At 36.6% G+C, this 24,202-nt stretch overlaps 2 protein-coding genes across 3 annotated transcripts; both read right to left on the bottom strand.

Moving 5' to 3' along the window:
- Positions 1–947: 947 nt before the first annotated feature.
- LOC100632156 (transcription factor Sox-2-like) lies at positions 948–2,615 on the bottom strand. The gene is given in 1 exon segment (NM_001308624.1): positions 948–2,615. A coding segment is annotated over 1 exon segment (1,314 nt). The 5' UTR covers positions 2,458–2,615; the 3' UTR covers positions 948–1,143.
- Positions 2,616–2,741: 126 nt separating this feature from the next.
- Positions 2,742–24,202, bottom strand: LOC100632534 (GTPase-activating protein-like). Of its 2 annotated transcripts, none has more exons than XM_019995085.1 (25): positions 24,137–24,202; positions 23,652–24,052; positions 20,524–20,654; positions 20,110–20,152; positions 19,920–19,948; positions 19,726–19,813; positions 19,590–19,672; positions 19,367–19,461; positions 19,170–19,266; positions 18,273–18,384; positions 17,921–18,036; positions 17,678–17,774; positions 17,562–17,617; positions 17,117–17,218; positions 16,744–16,899; positions 16,390–16,513; positions 16,005–16,117; positions 11,057–11,230; positions 9,216–9,287; positions 8,267–8,318; positions 7,467–7,504; positions 6,692–6,804; positions 6,534–6,604; positions 3,740–3,813; positions 2,742–3,242 (listed from the first exon to the last, which is right to left on the bottom strand). In XM_019995085.1, the coding sequence occupies exons 2-25, from the start codon at positions 24,001–24,003 to the stop codon at positions 3,099–3,101; spliced, it is 2,532 nt and encodes an 843-aa protein (XP_019850644.1). In that variant the 5' UTR covers positions 24,004–24,052; positions 24,137–24,202; the 3' UTR covers positions 2,742–3,098. The 2 variants fall into 2 exon arrangements, with proteins under 2 accessions (XP_019850644.1, XP_019850643.1); XM_019995084.1 differs by having other exon boundaries at positions 16,738–16,899.

Genomic DNA, 24,202 nt, shown 5'->3' on the forward strand with positions numbered 1-24,202 from the left:
ATCTTTAGTACTTTTTTCAACAAAAAATTGCATACACATAGAGAGCTTTAGATATGCTGATTCTTTCATCATATCATCATCATATGCACACACTGATCTCAGTAGTGTACATGCAGCTAACCTTGCAAATTACTAGGAATAGATTATGTGTGGGATAGTCCGTGAACTTATTAGAAAGTGGTTATAATAGATAGTTTAAGATCCACCTTAGAAAAAACACACCAAAAACACTTTGTGCATGCATGCATGCATTACTGCAACACACTATAGATATCTAGTTTTAGCTGTTATGCATTGCAATTTTCAAGGAAAAGCATCAGTTTATTTAATCTTCCTCAAGGGTCATGGATTGTATTGATCCATGACTCATACTTTTGACTTACATGCCAGACCCCATCAATGCTTTGTAGACCTGCATGTGTGTGGGCGTGGGATTGCTATTCGTGATGAAGACTAATACATCAAAGAATGTACGACACGTAACTGTGTGACTGCATGATTTTGGTGTTTATGTCTACGAGCTCCTGTGATGACCGTCTAGTGTCTGTTCGTACGAGTACGTCAAGTGATAAAGGAGTGTACTATGCACGGCTCTCATTACTAACATTCTCAACACTGAACAAACACATGATTGACGACTTGACAGAATAGCTGATCGAATAATTGAATTTTATTAATGCTTAGATTGCTGCTGCTTGCTGCATTTGAAGTTTGCAAATGGAGTAAATTTCTATACACTTTTTTTTAAAACATAGACCAATTGAGACACAAAGTATAACAAGACTGCCAAAAATGAAGAGTAATTATATTAGATAGAGTCCAAGTGTGAGAGTGAGCAAGTGAGTGATATAACAAAATAATAATAATAATAATAATATATAATAATGGAGAGAGATGTGACAATTCTTTGAAATTAGTAATAATAATAATACCTGATGTGCTGTTTGGAGCATAGTAAACTGTGGTTGTTTAAAGAAAAGGAGAAAAAAAGAAAGATACAAACAAAATAGAAAAGGTATGAAAGGGGTATGACACAAAAGAAAAATAGTAGAAAGAGAGTGAGGGAGATAAAGAGAGTTTTCTAGTTCTGGAAAGCTACACAAACTATTAGTCTAATGTATGATAGAGAGGTGGTTAGTTGACCTACATCAAGTGCTGTAGGGGTAAAGTACCTCCTGCCCCATCAAGTAGAGATTCAGCACTATTCGTGAAATTTGATGAATTACTTGCTATGAAATCTGTGCATTGTGCCGATGCATTTAATAACTTGAACTCTGCAGTGGGTGGTCTGGAGGAGCCACTTGGCGGAGGGGTTTCTGTCGGACCTGGACACGAATTAGACTCTTCCAAGTAAGTGGAGATCATGTTGCGAAGGTCGCTCTCGGCACCAGAGTCATTGCTGTGGATACTGGTACAGTCATCGGAGACCTTGCAATTGCTAAGGATCACTTCAGAGTAAGAGTCGAGGCTTTCAACGGGAGAAGATGCTTTGGGCGGACTCCCTAGAGCAGAGTCCATTCCAGAGAAGACTAGAGATGTAGGAGAGGTAAGGACAGAGGCAAGGGAGCTGTTACTACGGACGGACATGGCAGCAGAGTAAGTGTTTAGGGGGTCGTTGTAGGAATTGACTATGCAGGATTGTTGGAGAGGGCCAGTAGTGCTTTGCTGAGCACAGGCTCCAGGGCCCATTGTGACTGGAACTGATGATCCAGTTGCATAGTCTGTTGGCAGTGGGCTGTGTTGCTGTCCAGTGTTTGGATATGGAGCTGTCATGTTGTTCCAACTGTGGTAGCTTGGGCTGGGGACAGTAGGCGACCTCGTGTACCCACCACTGTATCCAGTATAATAGCTATGCTGTCCATTCCCTGGAGTGTAATAATAGCCACTCTCCTGTGGATATTGCCATCTTCCTCCCGATGGTATGTGCCCAGCATGTACTATGTGCCTGCTCTGATGGTAGGGTGGCCAGCTTCCTATGCCTGGAATGATTCTGGTGTTGGTTGGGGTCTGCTTCTTTCTCTTTGGCTTGTATTTGTAGTTTGGGTGCTTCTTCATGTGTGCCTCTCTCAGTCTCTTGGCCTCATCTATGAATGGTCGCTTGTCCTCCTCGGAGAGAGCCTTCCACTGGGTTCCCAGTCTCTTGGAGATCTCAGAGTTATGCATCTTTGGATTCTCGTCGGCAATCTTCTTTCTCATCTTCCTCGACCAGACCATGAAGGCATTCATGGGACGCTTAACCTTGTCGTCTTCCTCCATGTCAGAAGGGTTGCTCCCGTGAGGGCCACCATTCCCTGTCTGCCCGCCAACAAGTGGAGGGGAGACACTGTGCTCCAGCTCTGAAGCCTGAGGAGGTACAATCGAAGTAGAGCCAGTGGGGCCCGGCATGGCGTAGTGAGGAGGATACCCAGGCATGTTTGGCAAAGACATGATATGCATCGTACTCTCTCTCTCCAACATAGATCCACTAATAGTCTCCACGGTGCAGGCTTAGCTAGGCTGGTAGGTCAGTAGTCACTACACACACGCACGGACACAGCAAGAAAAAGATAACAAACAGCTGAGAGCTAGATCAAAGACTCCACTGAGATATAGCTATTATAGTCTGCTAGATTCATGCGAGACTTTGCAGTTGAGTCTGCTTTTATATAACTCCTACCAGGCCACGCTTGGCTGCACTTTCGCCACATCCCAAATTCCGCCCACGCAAATTCACAATTATTATGGCATCAATGGCTAATTAATTGTTATATCAAAAATAAGTTTTTTTCTCGAATAAACATGATGGATTAGGATAACACAATAATAATAATAATAGTAATATTGATAAAATAATAATATTGGATAAATGAAAAAATAATGATAAATATTCAAAAATTAGAAAGTAGAAAAGATGGAGGGAGGGGAAAAGATTAAAATACACAATTTAATGACAAAATACGATTATAATTTGAAAATCAGAGCAGATATGATGACAACAATTATAATTATCATTTTATTCATTTATTATTGTACAATCAGTTCACACATGTAAGTACTATAATAGGAGAGGAGCATATAATTAAACTTTTAATGATGAGAGGAGGAGGAGAAGGATTGAATCATGATTTTGAATGAACATGTATTGCAGGAGCCGACAAGTGTCTACTAACAGGCCGTGGGTTGTCTTTCTTCATGAAGCATCGACTAAGCATCATGAGGGTCCTACGCGCATTCAATAATACCAGACCCTCCATATCAATCACCTAAGTAAAAAGAAATGGGAGACTAAGTCAAGCATTATAGTAATAACAAGTAGCCTCTAGTCTTTCATAAGTATTACACAACTGCCTCTTATCTACCTGCTCATTGTACTTAGTTATGTGAAGCATGAATGGTGTCATTGTCTTTGGTAATCACAAACAATGCCTGTACAAAGACCAGGCCAGAATCTATAGTCTAATCTATAATAAACTAGAGGGAACACTTCTCTCTGCTATTATAATTGCGCTTAAATTAAAAGGTACTTAATAATCTAATGTGTGAATGAAAAGGTACTATATTCTATACATGTACCTGCATATGGAATGCCTATCATAACAGTATACATATAAACATAGATTCATACATGTACATACCACCTGTCACACTTTAAACACTGACATTAAGATTATTTCATAAGCCACATTAAGTCATTTAAAATAATGACAAGTGTGGGTCTATATACTATACACTATCCTATAATAGCACTGTCTGTACTTACGGGATCTTGGAGTCGCTGCTGCTCTAACAGATCCTCAAGGCAGAGCTTCTTTTCATAAATAGCTTTATCATTACCTGTTAATAAACAAGCATTAAGTATCTTTTATAATATAAAATATAGAATTGATCAAACTCTCTCTCTCTCTCCTTTTCAATCTAACAAAAAGTGATCATATTCTCATAGAATGATAACATATAAGTTGCTTGGTAACAAGGGACAGGTGGTTTTGCCTAATTCTCCACACTCAACCGACAAGATATACACAAGTACATGTTCATAAGCATACATGTACACTGGACACAGTCACAACAGAACAGTATGTATAATTGTTCTTTCCACCAGCTACACAACTCGCAAGCTAGGGCTCTTAGCAAACCTTCAATATATGAAATGGAGTTAATATACACAAAACCAGACAAGTATAGCAACATAGCATAAGATTCCAAGCATTAGCTAAATTCCAATACAAAGGTATTGACGAACAGCTGAGGTTTCTAACCAATTACAATTATAATGACTGCTTCATTTGCTATTAAGGATCTTCAAACACTCTTTGCTACTCAGGCAGGCTTCTCTCTATCAGTCCTATAGCTTTGGAATTGTACATAACATACCGGTACCTATTCTCACAATATTATTAGACACAGAGACACTCATAGTCATAAGATTACACAAGCCTCCCCATCATAAGAAGAACATGTACACAAGTACTGGACTAACTCATAACTAACCGAACACAACAAAAACAAGCTCAAACTTTAAACTGGAGACTGTTACCATAGATACATCAGGAGATCAAGTCTTCATAATAATTGCCCTCATACGCTTGTTGTCATTAAAAATTAATTGGTATTACAAACAAGCTCACATCAAGCCATTAATATCAATCATAATACGCACTCCCACTGGACAGCCCATAAAACAATACTGAGTCTATGTATGGGGTAATGCATGCACATCCAGTCTTGAGAAATATTAGACTTTAATGAGTTTGTCAAATAATTAAGTTGTTGACCTTCACAAAAACAAATACGTACGCACATTGTGTACACATTGCATACAAACACACACAACAAAACATTACCCCTACAACAACAATAATAAATAAAAAATAAAGAACAAACATAGATTGTACATACATGTACATACAGACAAACAACCGACTGCCTTATGCCAATTTAATATACAATGTAACACGTTGACAGATTGAAATACATACAGTAAAGTCAAGGGAGCACATACACATATTTGAGATAGCAGGCAGTGTAATATGTAATACAGTATCAGCCTCACGTAGCAGGAAATCAAAGTTAACGAGTTGGAAAGAAGATACCATATCATGCGTTACACATCTCCCACTAGCACACACACTCCATTGCTGGCTTGAAACTTGTAGGGTGAGAAAGGAGAGAGGGGTGACATGCAAGAATGCCTTCTAAAATTATATCGAATTTCATCTGAAGCCTTTTTGGGGTGAAGAAGCATATATACTAAGGGAGAATTGAGCGTACGTGTCGTGCCATAAGCAATTAAATGTGTGTGACGTGAAAATGTGCACATGTATATGTACATGCAGTACATGTACAAATGTACATGTACTGTATATGAGCCAATGTAGGATGCATTATTAAATAAAATTGGTATTGTAACTGATGTATACCGTGCTGTACTTTTTTATTATTTATTTATTATTATTAATGACAATGGCATCCTGTGTACAGGTGGAGCACTACATGAGAGCATTCACCTCCCTCCCTCTCTCTCTCCCTCTTCCTCCCATTCTTTATTGTTGTAAACATAAACAAACTTTATTGTCCTCCTTCACTCCATTTTTCTCTTTCTCTCTCTCTTCTTAAATACTCATATGCCTTTAATTACATTTATCTCTTTATCTCTGCCCTCAACCTCCTTCTCTCTCTCTCTTTCTCTCCCTCCCTCTCCCTCTCTCTCTCTCTCTCTCTCTCTCTCTCTCTCTCTCTTTCCATATAAAGTATATGGACCACATCCTGTAGCTGCAAGTGCTACACTTAGAGACAAGTGGGCATCACAATGTGCCATAAAGTCAAAACACTCCCAATCTCTCAACAATCCATTCTGTGAGAACAGAGAAATAAACTTTAAAAAGCTTTTGTCTATAAACTACTCATCAAAGGCCTCACCGCACAGGAAATGACATGGAATCTACCTCCATTGTCTTATGCAGAGAGGAATGGGCGAATGTATATGTACATGTACATACATGTACTGTACATTGTGGTACATGCCTACCCACACACACACTAAATCAAAGAAAGACAAGTAAAATAATAATAAGATAATGTAGTAGTGTACTATTGCAAATCAGATGTGCATCTATGTACATGCAATAATACATTTGTATTGCTCTTTATTCAAATTGTGCATGTAGTAGTTTGCTGCAATTAAGGTAAGAGGACAGTCCAGCATGCAGGACTACACTTTATCCATGCATGTACATGTAAATGTACGTGTATATCTATTTCTGTCACTTGAAGCATACAAATTTGTACAAATCACAGACACACGGGCACAAAAGACTGAGAAAATGTTATTGTCACTTATTTTCAGTTGAAATATGATACTGCATTAAATTTAATCATATGTACATGTACATATGTACATGTACATGTATATAAAGTACATTAGGGACCCATTTTATTGACATGGTGATGGCTAGTGAGATTGCTAATGGTTCAATTAATGTACATTAAATAATTAAAGGACATGACTAGACTCTTCCTCTCTATAAATGTCGACAATATAAATGTTTTCTAACCTTTTTGATGTACAGTGATACTGTATATACCAGGCTCAACACAAAATATGGCATAGTACATAGTTCCTCGCCTATGGACAAGAATAACAACACAATAACAACAACAACAATAGCAACAACAATAATAACAACAACAATAACAATAATAATAATAATACCTTTGTACTGGTATGCCAGGTGATTCAACAATGACTCCAGCCTTCTCTAGCTGAGAATGACTAAACTTGTACACACCTCTTTGTTTTCGGAACATCCCTGGTTGAGGCAATTGCTAAAGAGAGAAAAAAGAGAAAGAGAGAGAGGGGAGGGAGAGAGAGAGAGAGAGAGAGAGAGAGAGAGAGAGAGAGAGAGAGAGAAAGAGAGGGATTTAAACAATACAATTGTTATACTAATAGTCAAATACATATCATACAACACCAACTAACAGTCCAGGGTCCATCCCAATCATACAGATTGAGCTATTGATCAGAAAGTTCAATCATTAATATATCATTTAATAATATCCCAGAGTCTGTGTGCGTGTACATGTAATTATATTGGAGAGGACTTCAAAAAGAAATGATGTTATGACATTCGAGAGATTGCATTGCTATGGAGACTGTAAACAAACTCATGAGAGAGTACATGTATATCTGGCAGTTTCATAGCCAGTAACAAAACATTTCACACACACACACACATACACACACATACACACACACATTGTACACTGTACACTGTACAGGTTTTTGAAGAGAACAAGAAAGGAAGAGAGAGAGAGAGAGAGAGGTCTATGGGATGAAGTTAAGAGAATACACAGACAAATATTTGGAAAAGAAAGAAAGAGGGGGAGAGAAGGAAGAGAGAGGGATAGCATTAAAGAAAGTTGATAAGTAAATAAATAAGAGGTTGTTATTACAAAATGAAATGCTAGTAATACTTGCATCCACTTACCCCTTCTGCTACTTTAGCACGAACAGCATCCAAATATTCTACAATAAAGAAACAGCATAAGAATAATACCACAGGCACTATCACGTACAATAACACACCTCCTAACTTATACTCACAATTACATGTACACACACATGTAGCTATACTGGCATAGGTACAGCAATTCATGATACCAATGATGTAGGTGAATTACACCACAGTAAATAAGAGAATGAACCCACTGATGTATTCCTCCAATAGAGACAGTCACCAGTCTTATTTACTTTAAAAGAATTCAACCCACAACAGTCAGGCTATCCCCTCCCCATACAAAAAACACATCGAGGGCTAAAAGCTTCAAGGAAGCACTCAACATTCTCATGCTCAATTAGAACCATTAATACCCAAACACTGTGCATTGTCTGTGCCAATAGAGAGGGGATTGGCTTGATGCTTTGTCCTATGCTGTCGATAAGGTTGTGTGGTGGCTCAAGGCTACACTGGTGTGTACTATAACAAACTATCATACACTAACTAACTGAATACACCATCATCTCATTCCTGATCCACTTCTCACTCCTAGTGAGCACTCACTCTAAATAGAAGGAGAGATAGACACAACACCTGCCCCATCAGTTTGAGTTTATGGACATGAAGGCTCACAAAAGTAGAGCATAATGACTATTGTCAACCCTATAACCCACACACACTTATCTCAACAAAAACCTTTATAGAACCAATATATGGACACAATACATACCACCTGAGGTACCACACAGGTGGAGCTTTGCCAGTACATTGAGCAGAGTTTACTTTCTCACCTCTATATGCCTCCAGCTGTTCCTCTAAGAACTCTGAATGCTCTGCAATTGTCTGTAGTAATGAAAATAATAATGATGATGATGGTGATGATAATGCAAGCATATAGAAGCATGTTCCCTTTAAATTGTAATTTTAAGTTAATCTAACACCCTCTCTAACACCTCTCCCTCTCCCTCCCTCTCTCCCCTCTCTGGCGCTCCCTGGCAGGGTCAAGGGGTCATTAGTGAAGGTGTTAACTCCATTTTTAATGGTTCATGTGGATTGGTGAAAATGATAGCTGAATACAGCAACACTTCAATGTTTATTATGACTATGATGACACTATACCCAATCTTACAACAGCTGTCCAATGGATCATACAATATGTGTGTACATGCATGGGATAGTGCAATAATAATAATAATAATTATTATTATTATGAGAGAGAGATTATGCATGTACAGCAGTTGAGATCATTGTTTGAAATATTTTGGAACATTCTCGAGTCCTAAGGGTTTCAAAAATTTAAATTAGTAGTCAATTCCTACCACAAGCTTAGCTCTTGTCTGAGATCCTCCTCCTTCACCACTCAATAGAGAGTGGTTTGTCATACTCACTCTGAAGTTAAAGACTATACAGCCCACTCACAAAGACATGTACATTATTGTATAGAGTTGGAGTATCTACAAAGAGCTGACGGGCCTAATGAGTACTATATGATCCATGTACTGTAGAACAGCTAAGTACAAGCCAACACTGTAGCACGTTAATGGGATTCTCTGTCTGCCTTGAATAAGGTACAATGTTGTGAACATTGACTACAGCAACGTCAATAGACTAGTGTGTGTGTATATGCACCCATGCAAAAGCAAGCAATGTGTACAATGATTGATATATATATATATATATATATATATATGTATATTAATTATGATGCCTGTGTACATGTACATGTATGCGTATACTTACTTCTTGTACTCCTCTAAGACTAGTAAGCTCTCCTTGACTCTTTTCCAGTAAGACCTTTCTACTTGGTAATATCTAAATGAAGAGAGAGAGAGAGAGAGAGAGAGAGAGTATAAGGCCTTTGCTTTCATTCTCTTCATGAAGGCATAGTTTTTAAACCACAGCATTCATTGAGTCACTCTTTACACCTCATCTCAAACAAACACACGGACCATGCAATATATGGCATCCACAAAACAATAATAAAAGCAAATCACAAAAGGACACACATCACACATGCAATGAAGACAAACACACACATACACAGAGAGCTATACTGATAAAAAGTACAGGTAAAAGTAATACTAGGCAGTACAGGGATAATGACATAGCATATATGTACATGTAGATACACATACATTGGGAGAGTTGTTAATGAAGCATGTCTCACTCTCAATTATCAAGTGCTGGCTAACAGTTTGTTGCTAATGAATGCATGGACTGATTGACTATGGCCTTGTACCCTACTTTAATGGGTCCAGCAATAAAACAACAACCACTTGAGCTGATATGCTAAAAGTATGTGAAACTAGGAGTAAGTGACATATCCTTCTCTTTATCGGACCGACAAGGTTACTCCTATGCATGTCTGGCCTTGTTCCACTCACTAACATACACAAACACTATACACTCCCTCACTATGACCCCTTTATCTCTCTCTACCTCTTCCCCTGAATTGTGTAGATAGGACACTATGCCACTCCAACATGTGTGCCCCATAAGTAAATATGCAGTCTAAATATAAGTGTCCTGCCTTTGTCTCTCAGTGTATTTAGCAGGCAAACATTGCATGCAGTATATACCATATGAGAAAATAAATTGCCATGTGTTTATAGAGAGAGTTCTCTTCCAGGAATGTTATTACAATGAGCCACTGCTTCTCAAACTTTACAATTTACACACACTTATATACATGTATACACAAACAGCCACTATAGTGTATCAATATTAATCACAATCATGTGTATAAGGATAAGACATTACTTTATAGGCACATAAGCCATTCTAAAGTGACCTTCTATTGATAGGCTCTGATTCTTATTATGGTAGAACCTATTTAGATTCTTATCCTACCAGTGCAGTTAATTCAAGTTGAGCCCTTAGCTTTATAGCATCACAAGCTAGAAAGGAACAGGAGCTGATAGACAAGGAGACTGTATAGTCTTCTCATGTGGAGGCTGGAGTAAATTCCAAGGGAGGAAAGGAAAGAGGAGGTCATACAAACAAAACCTGTCAAGTGTGGAGCTCTCTTACCTACCACTTGACCTTTCACACACAAACACATACAGTGGAGGTAGCTGGATTGGGATATTTCCTTATTTTTCATGAATGGGTTGTATTGATAGTTGAGATATTGATAGGATAACCCCACACAGTACAAGTAAGCAATGAAATAATGCTATATATGGAAACAAAAGGCCTAGCAAAAAAAAAACTGCAAGCAATGCATGCACAATTTAATACCTTTAGATCAATTAATACAGTATAGACATTGCATGCAATTAATACTAAGAATAGTCACTTTTCATTAAGTATTTTCCATTGAAATGATGACATAATTGATTATTATCTACATGGCATTAGTGCATCCCTTAAGTCTCATCCCATGCAAGGTACAGACAGTATAACACGTAAAGGAGAGTATATTAAACCAACGGAGACATCAAAAGGAGACTGCACGCGCCACAATAATCCACACTAATGTAGCTAAGCAACATTATTTAAAGCTGGATCCATTAATTGATAGCAGACAAAGAGAGAGCGAGATCAGCTCATTTGAGTAAAGATGCATCAAAGAGACTTACTGCTCTGATTTCATCATAAAGATCCTTTCCACCCTGGTTGAATCCTCCCAACTCATCTATGGTCTTCAACTGCTCTGATATCACCTCAGCATGCATCCTGACCTCCTCTATGGGAGACAGTATAGCTACCTTTAGTGCATCACTGATTGTACTCTCATTCATACATGAAGGACACTACAGGGAGGAAGGGGGAGAAAGAGGGGGAGAAAAAAGGTTAAGTTATGGTAATTTAATCTCTCATTAAATACAAATAAAAAGTTAATGATGCATGTATTTCTTAAATCAGTTTATTTCTTAATAAAAAACCTTTAGTCATGCAGTGTTTTGTGTGTAAAGGAAATAGAAATAAAGAGAGAAAGGGGGAGAGATAGAGAGAGGGAGAAATAATACGACAGATAATGAGCAATTATTAACAGTTTCATGTTAGTATGTGTGTCAATCATTATAGTCAAGAACAGAAGGCATTTAGAAAATCTCTTATTTGTTATGAAAACACAAGGTCTCCTGAGATCGTCACAACATGATACACACAGCATTGAGGCAGACAGGGTTAATAACTAATTGAGTTAATATGAGGATGAGATTTCACTTTCTGTCTCTCTCATCATAAACTAAATTCAATCACACACAAACACACACACACATACATACATGTACACATGATGTATGAATATTAAAAAGGTGGTTACAATCAGTATTACTTTGTGGAAAAGGATGATGATGATGTTAGCTACTAACATCGCTATAAGAGGAGATCTCCTTTAGTAGCAAAATACCATCAACCATTCCAACCAACTATAACTCAAAACATTTTAATTGGAATTAGAATATGCATCAAACAAATTAAATGCATTTTTAAAGCCAATTTTTGGAAAATATTTCTCCTCATTCTTGATAAATTTACCTTAAGTTGAGCTGATTAGGAATTTAGGAATAAAATTGTCAATTCTTAAAGTACTGGTACTGCTATACATTACAGTTATATATACATGTACATGTACATGCATATAATAAGTACTCTATACTATGCAACAATAAAACCAACGGTTGCTACATTGTACATGTATATGTAGGAGGAAGACTATTAATAGTCAAAGGCAGTGGTATGATCCCACACAAGCAAGTCTTGAATAAAGGGGCTTGTACATAAAGGAATGGTTCTACCAAGAAAAGATTTGAAAGGGCCACCGTTCACGTGCATATTCTTTCATATAAATATAATGAGAGAGAGAGAGGTAGGTACAATGTATATATACTGTGCATTGTAGCATAGTCTCACATGAGACATGCAAGAGCATATAAAAAAAAGATAGAGAGGAAAATGGAGGCAGTCAAATTTTGATCAACTCCCAAAATCTAAATAAAGTAATAACTATAGTCACTTTTATTGCAATTTTTATAAAAAGATAAGAAGTACACACGGAGTAGCTGGTCACATATGCATACATGTACATGCATGTACATATCCAGGAGCACGTACATATATGTACATGTACATGTACATGTACATGTACATATTATGGATAGTAAACTCCAATGTCGTAGTGTTGTGAGTAGAAGCAGGTCTGGTCTTGAAAACAACAGAACGAAGAACTAAAGGCAGTTCCTCTCAAGGGAGATCCATCATTATAATGAAGTTTATAAATGAAGTATCATGAACAATGAGCATGTGTACAATAGATTAAATGTATATCTGTAAACATTGTCTCTACTTATCAATGAGCCTCTGCATATGTGCACATGTAGTAATGCATCAGATAGAAAGTCATAATTGTCCAGATTTAATTTTCTATTTTATCAAGTCAGATTCACAATGTGCACGTATACATAAATGTAGGTATAGCTTAAGGCTTTTCTCTTGCCCTCCCTTAATCTCCCTCTCTCTCTCTCATAGAAAAGCTTTATATGCATGTACATGCATGTGTACTGCAGTGGCTTTCTTTCTCCTAATTCACATTCCATTTATTATCACATGCTTCTCTTCACCACTAACTCCTTAGCCCCTTTCTCCCCCCCCCCTCTCTCTCTCTCTATCTTACCCTCATTCTCATCAACTCTCACTTTATCCATCCTTCTCCAATTAGCCCTTACAATACAGCCAGTCTATAAGACAAATGTACACAGCTAGTACGTGCATGCATCTTATGCAGGCCACATACACAATACTGGCCATGCATCCCTCAGCCAAACAATAAACATAATTAACACTGCAAGTGATAGTAGCTCAATACACCAGACAACCAACAGAACTGGACAATGCTTTCACTCAATGGCTTGTATTGTACTCCTCATTAGCACATGCCTCAACCAGGCAAACACACACACACACACATATATTATTATATTTTGTGCTCAAGGACTTGCATGCATGCATGTATATAGGAGCAGACACATAAACCATGCCTGCAGACACCCACAAATTGCCACCAATTTGGACGGATGCCTGGCATAGTCTTGGTAACGAAGTGAGAAGTATTTCATTAGGGCCAACCATTGGGTGCCTTTGGGGCCATGTCGAGTCAGCATCAATTCCTGCTGGTCTGTCTGTCTGTACATTATTTGATGCAATATGACAATTATATGCATGTACATGTACATGTATATATGCACATGTACATATACATATGTACATGTATAGTATATCTGTATATACAGCATATAATGTACTAGCTGGCCTGTGAAGACAATCAAGCCACATGCTTTAGAATAATAATCATCATTATTACAGTGAGGTTTATGTAGATGAGAAGCATTATAATGATGTCAGGATTAAAATATCACAAAATCGTTAAAAATAAATTTTACTCACATCTACTAATAATATAATTAGCAAAGTCACCAACAGAGTTCTTTAGCAGACACTTACCACACATGAATGAGCTTTTTGGTTAATGTACGTGTACATACGAGTACGTGCTGTTCCTATACATGTCTATCCCATTCAGTTCAATAATTACAGCAAACACATACACACACACACACACAAAGCTATACAGCCCATGCTCATTAATATACCAAACAAACAGACACAATAGCCTGAGGTCTGTTATAAATGTAGAGAGGTACAGAGAGCAGTGAATGGTGACTGTCCTCTGTCTAGAATTTATTGGTTGTAACCAAAAAAACCTCAGAAGTAATAAAGAATGAAGGGAAGGCAGTACTTACAAACACCACACAGGGTTGAATAGAATGAGTGAGAAATCCATGCTACAATATTATCATCAATGTACGTGTACAGTGTATGTGTACATTGTACATGTATGCATAGGATACATTATGTACATGTATATGTGCAGTTTTTCCTTGTCCTTTTTTTATTAGATTATAAAGAGACTGCCTTGAGGAAAGCTCCCAGACTCATCAATGAAGTGAGATGGTTAGACTGAGAGGGGCCTAGGAGACTTTGAAGTGACCAGTCTTCTAAGAAAACACTATTTGAAATTCAAACAGGCATCTTTGAAGCTAGCCCTCTCAGCCCAAGGGGTTGGAGTCTAGAGACAATAGGCAAGCCTTCTCTGCCCACAAGGAAACCATTAGCCCTTCCTACCTCTCAGGAGAAGGGCCAAACAACATTAGGACACTTAGGGAGACAAGAGTGTGAAGAGAGGGAGGCTAATGTCTGTGCATGAATTGGGTAATTGATGAAAAACTAGAAACAAAATCAGGAAGAGAGAGAGAGGGGGGGAAGGCCTAGGGCATTAAAATTAACTGTATATACTTTCAATATAAAAAAAGACAAATATATAATTAAAATACTGGGAAAAAAATGTATTCATATACTCTTCATTTTAAATTAAACACTTATACATGCACCATGCATTATGCAGGGAATATACAGAACATGTATAAGAGGAAGGGGATTAAGACTTTATACACACTAACCACGGTACATGTACATGTAATATGATGTGGTTCATGTACATGATGTACATGTACAGCATGTGTGCTGCTGGGGAAAGCAATTTGAATTTTAAACTCTAATTCCTGGCATTGCTGGCAGACAACACACTTGAGTAGGTTACTAGGCTACTTAGAGGTGACTATAAATACAGCCATAATCCAGGGCTTTACCTACTCTTTGATTAAGCAGGAAGAAAAACGTGCAATGTACATGCATATAGATATGTACATGTACATGTACATACGTGACTTGGATGTGTGCAGGCATCAGTATGCAAGATGAAGGTATAGATATTTAGGAGAAAAACCTTACAATCTAAGATAAATAATAATTATCTAATCCAAATGGTGGAAACAATAACAATGGTTGGTCCAGTATAAATAATACAAAAGCACATCAGCTTTAGATTGGACACATAAGGTGACAATGATAACAGAGGGGAAACCTTAATATACCCATTAACTGTATGAAGATATATTATGTAACAAGGCTGGAGGAGTCTAATGTGAACCATTTGGTCTATCAAAATAAAAAACACCTGCAAGGCTACATCAGCACACCACTGGTCTCTGTAATGATAGACACCCACATAACAATAATAATAATAATAATAATAATATTAGGTACTGTATGTACATACACATATGTACATGCATGTACATATTATATTAGTACATGTACATGCATGTACATGTACATGCATGTACATGTACATATAGGTTTCATATCCTAGTGAGTATAAATACATACATGTAGTAGTGGAGGAGTATCATTATGAAGTACATGATAGTCATTGGCTTACAGAGACAGTAGATTAGATTGCATTGGACTACTAGTATATAGCAGCATACAGTATAGAATATCTCATTAATGGAGTGGTCGTATGGATAAGCCAAAGGAAATTAATTAGTAAGCTACATGTATATGTATAAGTGATATAACAAGTCCAAGGACCATCACAAAAGTGAAGCTACATTTAAGTATATTATAATGATTACGTGTACATGTACTGTATACATTACATTCATGAACTCGTTATTCTCTCACCATCTTAAACAAATGGATTAGCAGATGCTTGCATTTCCTTCTGGCCGAGGCTAGCTGGTCAGCAACATTCATTGATACTCCTGAGGATAGTACCAATGGAGACCGCGAGGGAACTAGAGGGGCAGGAAGGTTAGGAGAAAGAAAATAGAATATTAAAAGTATAACTGTAAAATGCAATACGCAATACGTCAAAATGTAATATGTACATGTACATGTACATATGCACATGGCTGCATAATCTGCATAATTATTATAAAAATCAAATTTGATTGACAAATAAAAAAAACATCAACAATACGACGTATCTTCTGTAACTGAGCATGACAAAATGGCACAAACAAGTAACACAAGACAATATATTAATCATTGTAATGCGAATATGTACCTCCTGGATCAGTCAGTCTCTGGCTTAGCTTAAGACGGAAAGGCTGCTGTCCTTTCTCCATTTCTTCGGACGGGAGGTCCAGCTTTGTGAGGACAACACCAAGTTTATCATTGTGTGAAGCAAGCTATAGAGAGAGAGAGAGGGAGAGAGAGAGCGAAAAAGAGAGAAGACAAAGAGAGAAAAGAGTTTAAATACAGGATGTATGCGGGAGAGGCTCAAAGAGAAGGAAATGTAGGGAGGGACAAAGACAAGAAGGTGGAAGGGAGGGATAGTGTGGTGGAACAGGTCACCATAATTAACATTGTCATATGACTCAAGGAAACTAAATGATTATTAATAGAGACGTACACGTACTATTTCAGCTTTGTATTTGACTAGAAGATTGTGGAGTGTGGCTATTTCTGAAGGGGATATCTCAATGGCAATGTCTTTCCTGCTAACAGCGATGTACTCCTCAAGCTGGAGCTGCTCATGGAAATCTGATACCTCACAGAGATCGCTTAGAAACATCTATTGAATAGAAGAATAATAATAATGGTACTGATAAACTTTAAACTGCACCCTCTCTCCGAATCTTCTGCCCTTTGATCATTTGCCTCTCCCTCTCTCTCCCTCCTCTCTCTCTTTACAAAAAAGAAAGCTTAAAAATACGCAGATACAATTGATTACATTTACACGTACAATGTACATGTATATGTACTGGATTAATTCTCTCTGTCTCTCATACTTTTAATCTTTCATTGTGCGTCTTTACAAAATGTTCCAGTGGGAGCATGTAGCTCTCACGCACGCTCGAAGTATTAGCTAACTTCTGTATCAGTTTAGCAACCTAGATAATAAATAAATAATAAAAACAACAACAACAACAATAATGACATTAGAGTATAATGGATTTCAAAAATATGCCAATTTCTGGAAGAGCATGGATGACATGTGTTCATATTACCATATAGGGGCTATACATGTATTTTACTGGAAATAAATTTCGCTAATTTCGCGTTTTTATTAAATTTGCGAAAAAATTAAATAGGTGTGGCACACTAGAAAAATACCTACAGAAGGTAAGATTCATGAAAATTTATACCAACAAATGGTACATCTGAACAAATTTGCAAAATTTTATGCCAACAAAATAAAACCCCTACACAGTATTATTATATAGTTATACCGACCAGTGTTAGATTTCTTCTTGTTTGCTGCGATGGTATTTGAGACAATAACTGATAAGCTAAAAATTGAGACAAAAAATAAATTATTTTGGGCAAGTGTATGTGTGGTGGTTTCTAACCATGGGGAGTGGCTATGATTGGATTAACATATCGTAATATGAAAAACCCTCCGATAAATGAATTGATTGTTTCCGACGAAGCTGACGTGAATTTCTCCTTCAAAAAAAAAGTGACAAATTATAGACAAAGAATTTAAAAAATATACAATGGCGCATCTATTCTCAGTCTCGCTTTTTACATATATGTTAATAAAAATAAAATAAAATAAAATAATAATAATGTTATAATTAATATTCCCTTACTTGTACTAATAATTTCGTTGCTTTACATAACCATCTTATGCCATAAGGGACTCTGCTGATTGATTCTTTCAGTAGCTCCAATATCTTCATAACAAATCTCTCTAAAACTGGAGCTCGTGCAATAATAATGTTAAGGAATAAATTATACTTAGTAAATTTATGCTGCTATTCTTTCCTTATTATTATTATTATTTATTACTATTATCATTATTATTAAGTACCATTACTATTATTATTATTATTATTATTATTATTATTATTATTATTTATTACTATTATCATTATTATTAAGTACCATTACTATTATTATTATTATTATTATTATTATTATTTATTATCATTGTTAGGATATTTTCTTGTATTCTTTTGTGGACGGTGGCATTGCTCTCAGCCTCAGCAAGTCTCACACTCGTGGACTCATCCACTCTCTCCACTTCACCGTCTTCCACCATCCTCTGATAAATCTAATGTACCGATGAATAATGATCACAATAAATTGTTGATCAAAGAACATATTATGTACGCTACATAATAGTACAGGGTATTTTTGTTGAAAATGACTAGGTGAGAATCCCTCAATTTAATAATTTTTTCTGATACATATACATGTTCTTATGTTGCGTAGAAAGTTTGAGTGGAATCTGATCAAGTTTGGATTTTTTATGAATTTTTTAAGTTGCCCAAAAATCTGGCCAAAGTCCCTGTACTATAGTACAGGGTCTCGGGCCAAAATTCACCAAAAATGACTAGGAGAGAATTCTCAATTTTTATAATTTTTTCTGATACATATACATGTACTTATGTTGCGTAGAAAGTTTGAGCTCATTCCGATCAAGTTTGGATTTTTTATGAATTTTTAAAATTGCTCAAAAATCTGGCCAAAGTCTCTGTACTATAGTACAGGGTCTCAGGCCAAAATTCGCCAAAAATGACTAGGAGAGAATTCTCAATTTTTATAATTTTTTCTGATACATATACATGTACTTATGTTGCGTAGAAAGTTTGAGCGTATTCCTATCAAGTTTAGATTTTTTATGAATTTTTAAAGTTGCTCAAAAATCTGGTCAAAATCCCTGTACTATAGTACAGGGTCTCGGGCTAAAATTCGCCAAAAATGACTAGGAGAGAATTCTCAATTTTTATAATTTTTTCTGATAGATATACATGTACTTATGTTGCGTAGAAAGTTTGAGCATATTCCAATCAAGTTTAGATTTTTTTATGAATTTTTAAAGTTGCTCGTTCTCACTTTCAGAGGGTCTATTTCCAGTGAGCCATCATAAGCTGCTAGTTCCTCAATCACGCTCTCCAGAGCTGTTCTTACATATTCCTGACCTGGACCACGTCTAAAAGCAACAAAAATAAATGAAAAGGAAGAAAATCGCATGAAGAAAAAACAACAAAGAAATAATATTTAAATTACTCAGATTTTAAAAATAATCATACCTGCAGTAAGTTGTCATCATTCTAGTAATTGCAGTATTGGCTCTCATTAAACTATTAATCTCAGTTGCCTCTTGTACCTCATATGTTAATGCATACTGCAATGAATATAAAAGGAGAGACAAAGAGAGAGAGAGAGAGAAATATAAAAAGCATTACAGTCAATACAATGATAGTAATAATAATAATTTTTATTGTTATCAAAGTACATGTACATTTTCTGTACCTCAAACATTGATAAAAGTAAATGCTCTTCTCTGTCCTCGTATTGATTACCATAAAGTGAAAACATGACTATCTGTAGGAGACCTATCAATGCAATCCATTATACATACATATTAATAATAATATAGTTTAATTACCATCGATTTCTTTCTGAGAAACAGATCTGGCTAATTTAGCAATGTACTCAGGGCTAGTTTGTAAAATGAGAAATAGTTCGCCATAAATCTAAAAATAATACTTGTAAATTAAACGTACAATTTATATAGCACATATCACAAAGGCTTTCCCCATAATAATAAAATACAACATTTGCAATAGACAATAAACTAACCTCAGGACTATGGATACCCTTGAACATAACTAGAAGAGATCAATAGAAAACAAAAGAGGGTGAACAGAGAAAAGTAACAGAGCACGAGAGAGAGAGAGAGAGAGAGAGAGAGAGAGAGAGAGAGAGAGAGAAGGAGGGGAGAGAGAGAGGGGGGAGAGAAAGAGAGAGAGAGAGAGAGAGAGATTCTTACTCGTTGAATGAGGATAGCTATCACTAAGTTGACTCTCAACTTCCTGAAAAAAGAATTAACAAAAAATAACAAAAATAAAGTAGGAACAATCAACAGCACTGCAATGCATATACACACATTATACTTCACTCAATAAATTATAACAAAATATCTTGGCACGACTCTAATACTAGTTTACACTTAATCAGCCAATTTTGAAAAACAGCCAAAAAGCAGAAAACAAAAATAACCACAATCTGTATATAATATAGTGTTATATGAAAATGACAACATTTCTATACAACTATGCAATATATCACTTTATTATTATTATTATTATTATTATTATTATTATTATTATTATTATTATTATTATTATTATTATTATTCTTATTGTTGTTGTTGTTGTTGACATTTTTTGTTGGTGTCATTTACTTCAATTGATATCTTGTGAGTGATAAGGAGAGCAATTTTAGAGTCAAAGAACTTGAGATCTTTCTCTAATTTGTAATTCTTTTTACTCATCTGCGTTATCTGATCCTTGATCTTTCTCAATTCGGCTTGATCTAAGAAAATAAGGATTTTATAATCACAGTTATACTCCTCCACATATAAAAATAAAAGATTATATGAATATTAGAAGAATTAAAGAATAAAAGAAAGAGAGAGAGAAGATGACAAGCAGAGACTACATTATTACTATAACATTCAATAAACCATTAGGAAACAGTAACCAAACAATTAGCTAATGAGCATGCCGGTAGATGTACAGTCAATAGAGTACAAGTAGTATGATTACTAATAGATGATCATAACTTCTCGTGCTGTATAAGCATAACCTTCTTCTGTGTTCGCACAAACACACATAAAATGCAATCAACTCTTAATCTACAAACCTATCAATGTCTCTATGGGATTTCACACGTATCAATGACACTAGATACAGAACAATCTAATACAGTAGGAGCCTTTGGAGAATTACCCTTTCTCCTTAACTCTTTCCCTCTCCATTTCTCCCTTTTCATACCCAACAAACATTCTTTATGTACATGTAAGCCTACGTGTATTATAAAGTGAAATTGTAGGAAAGTGAAGGGAAGAATGAGATATGTTGGACCACTTGATCTCTTATTACAAGTACATGCACACACAAACATGCATTCTTAACTCTCCCACTTGTATACATCATACATGCACATGCCAATCTAGCCATTCCACACATAAATGTACTTGATCCCTCTCTCTCTCTCCTCCCTCCCTCCCTTCCCCTCCTCTCTCTCTCTTCCCTTCTCTCTCCCTCCCTCCTCCCTCTCTCTCTTCCCTCCTCTCTCCCTCCTCCTCTCTCTCTCTCTTTGCCCATTATGTACAATGTCAGTACAATGCAGTGTCACTGTGGTGTGGATAGTTGCATGTACTGTACGTGTATGTACATGTACATGTACTTGTTTGTGTGTACACTGAAGCCAGTCAATATTACTATGCAAAGTGACCCACCTAACACACACAGAGAGTGAAGCACACTCTGTGGTCATAGGATTACGGTCTAATGGTCTATTAGACAAGTAATTCGGTTACTACAGATATGATAGAAATAGTCCCTCTCTCTCTCTCCCTTCCTCTCTCTCTCTCTCTCTCTCTCCCTCCCTCCTTCCCTCTCTCCCTCCCTCCCTCCCTCTCTCTCTCTCTCTCTCTATGCAGACTGCAGTCACTGAGTCTTGTTCATCATCAGTGAATATTATCAGGTATTGACTGGAACAAGGTAGGACTAAGCAGGCTACACTAGATGCAGCTGCCAATTCTGATTATTGCTTTGTTTGCTAACAAAGAAATGGAATGAACATACACACACACACACACACACGCACACACACACACACACACACACACGCACACACAGACATAGATATACATACACAATGTACATGTACATACAGTACCAATGGTAGATAGATAGTGCTTATAATAAATTCCATGGTGATGCTATATTAGTAACACGGTAGCGCTACTAAGTAGGATTCACCCCACTTCAAAATGGCTGCCACGACTTTTGCAGCCTTTAATACCAGGAGAGAGGATCGAAAATGAAAACCTCACGTTCAATAAACAAATACATGTACATGTAACTATATATATAATTTCAACACTTTACCAATATACATAAATGAAGGTATACACATCCACCCATGGAATAAAATGACCATATACCATCTCAAGTACATCTACATGGTGGATGAATGATCTTATTCTCCCATTCCAACTTTATAGTCACAATAAATAAGGATGTACATGTACATGCAGACAGCTCCTCAAGGCAAATATGTCATTCAAAAGAATAGAATGTCCATTTATAGTGAGAGAGATTCGTGTAAACTGTCCTGTGTATGTTATACAGGTGATATAGTACAATAACAATAATCTGGTATGTGGGCTGAGTTAGCATTGGCGGGGCACTATGATGATCAGGTATCAGTGTACACAGGAATTGGAGGGTTGATGTACTAGCTGCTATCACACACACTAAGTTTTGCTAACAGTAATTAGCTGTTAAGTATCAACAAATGTCAATTATAATTGTTTAGACTATAATATGCATGAACACATTATGATAATAATCATTATAATTATTACAATCTTCAGGAGTCAAAAAAGACTGAAACCAAAACTCACACAGAGTAAGTCTTAAAACAACTTTTTCTTGTGAAAAGAAAAATAACTAAAAAGGTACAAGATAATGGTCATTAATTATACCTCGAAACCCCCTCTATCACATCCCCCTCTAATATCACTTGGTCCCCCCCTCTCTCTCTATCTCTCTCTCTCCTATTTTCTTTACTAATCACATTACTATGAAGACCTAATTTCACACGTTGCTGATTGTTATGACTACACAAGAATCATCATCCCAAAATGGCAATTAACAACAAAATGAAAACAAATAATCACAAAATCTTTTTAAAAAACCAAACACAAAACAAACACGGAGACAACACAGTAATTATACATACATGTAACAGCATGATATTAGTTCATTGGTCTTACTTAGAGCCAGTGGACAATCACCATTCATGTAACAAATGAAATCAATATAATGTATGTATATGTACATGTACATGAATGTGTGTGTGTCATAATTGTAGTCAAGAGTATGTATCTGTATCATATGTTCATAGTGACTTATGTTAGAAAATATGAATTAAATTAAAATAACACAGTCAACCACATGTAGATAATTAATGTTGACTACTACATGTCAGGGAAACTGATAACAGGAACATGTAGTGGGACATTGTTAGTAAGAGATAAGAGGAGGGGATAATGGGGGAGTGAGAGAGAGAGGGAGAGGGAGAGAGGAGAAATGAGAGAGAGAGAAAGAGAGAGGGAGGAGAAATGAAAGAGAGAGAGGATAGAGATGAAGGAGAGAGAAGGAAAGGAGACAGAGAAAGGAAGAGATAAAGAGGAGAAAGAAAGGGAGAGATAGAGAGGAGAAAGAAGGGAGAAGAAAGAGTGCTTAAGGAAAAAATGAGAATCTATGCTTAAAGAAGTACAAATGTAGCTTGACTTACATATTTGATACTCATCCTGCTCCTGAGCAAGAAAATGACCAGATACATCAAGACTGGTGCTTCTGACTGTCTTCACAACTACTGGTTCACTGTAGCCCTCCTCTCCCTCATCATCCTCAATCTCTCCATTAGCTGTGGGCTGTTCCTCAACTTGGCTTGAAGACCCAGAATTGGCCTCTTCTGTATTCTCAGAGTTCATCATTATGATCTTTGCCCTCCCATCTTTTAAACTATGCCTAGGGGTGGCCATGTCAAGACTACTGGAGGAAGGGTTGTTGGCCATCACTGGTCCTTGCTGGGTGCTGAGAAGGAGCTGATTATTAGTGCTCGTGGTGTTACTGTTGGTGGCCATGGTTTCCTGAATTTGTGCTGATGATTCCAGGGCTAGAGAGCTTTAAAACCTACCAATAAAAAGAGGGAAGCCACAGTCATTTATGCTCTAGAGGTTCTGCTCCTGTAAGGCTCAACTATAATGATAAACTCACTTTAAAAAATTCTTAGAAATTCTTCATTTTTCTGTCTCGTTTGATTTGCTATGATGGGATCACGTG

This window comes from Amphimedon queenslandica, unplaced genomic scaffold, assembly GCF_000090795.2.
Source record: "Amphimedon queenslandica unplaced genomic scaffold, v1.1 AMPQUscaffold_13455, whole genome shotgun sequence".
Classification (NCBI taxonomy): Eukaryota; Metazoa; Porifera; class Demospongiae; order Haplosclerida; family Niphatidae; genus Amphimedon; species Amphimedon queenslandica.

Excerpts from the sequence above, each read along its gene's own strand:
- LOC100632534 (XM_019995084.1), bottom strand. The coding sequence starts at position 24,003 with ATGGCCACCAACAGTAACACCACGAGCACTAATAATCAGCTCCTTCTC. Across the intron at positions 18,037-18,272 it reads CCACAAAAGAATACAAGAAA|GAGCTCCAGTTTTAGAGAGA; the intron begins ATATCCTAACAA and ends TTATTATTGCAC. Across the intron at positions 11,231-16,004 it reads TAATCCATTTGTTTAAGATG|TGTCCTTCATGTATGAATGA; the intron begins GTGAGAGAATAA and ends TCCTCCCTGTAG.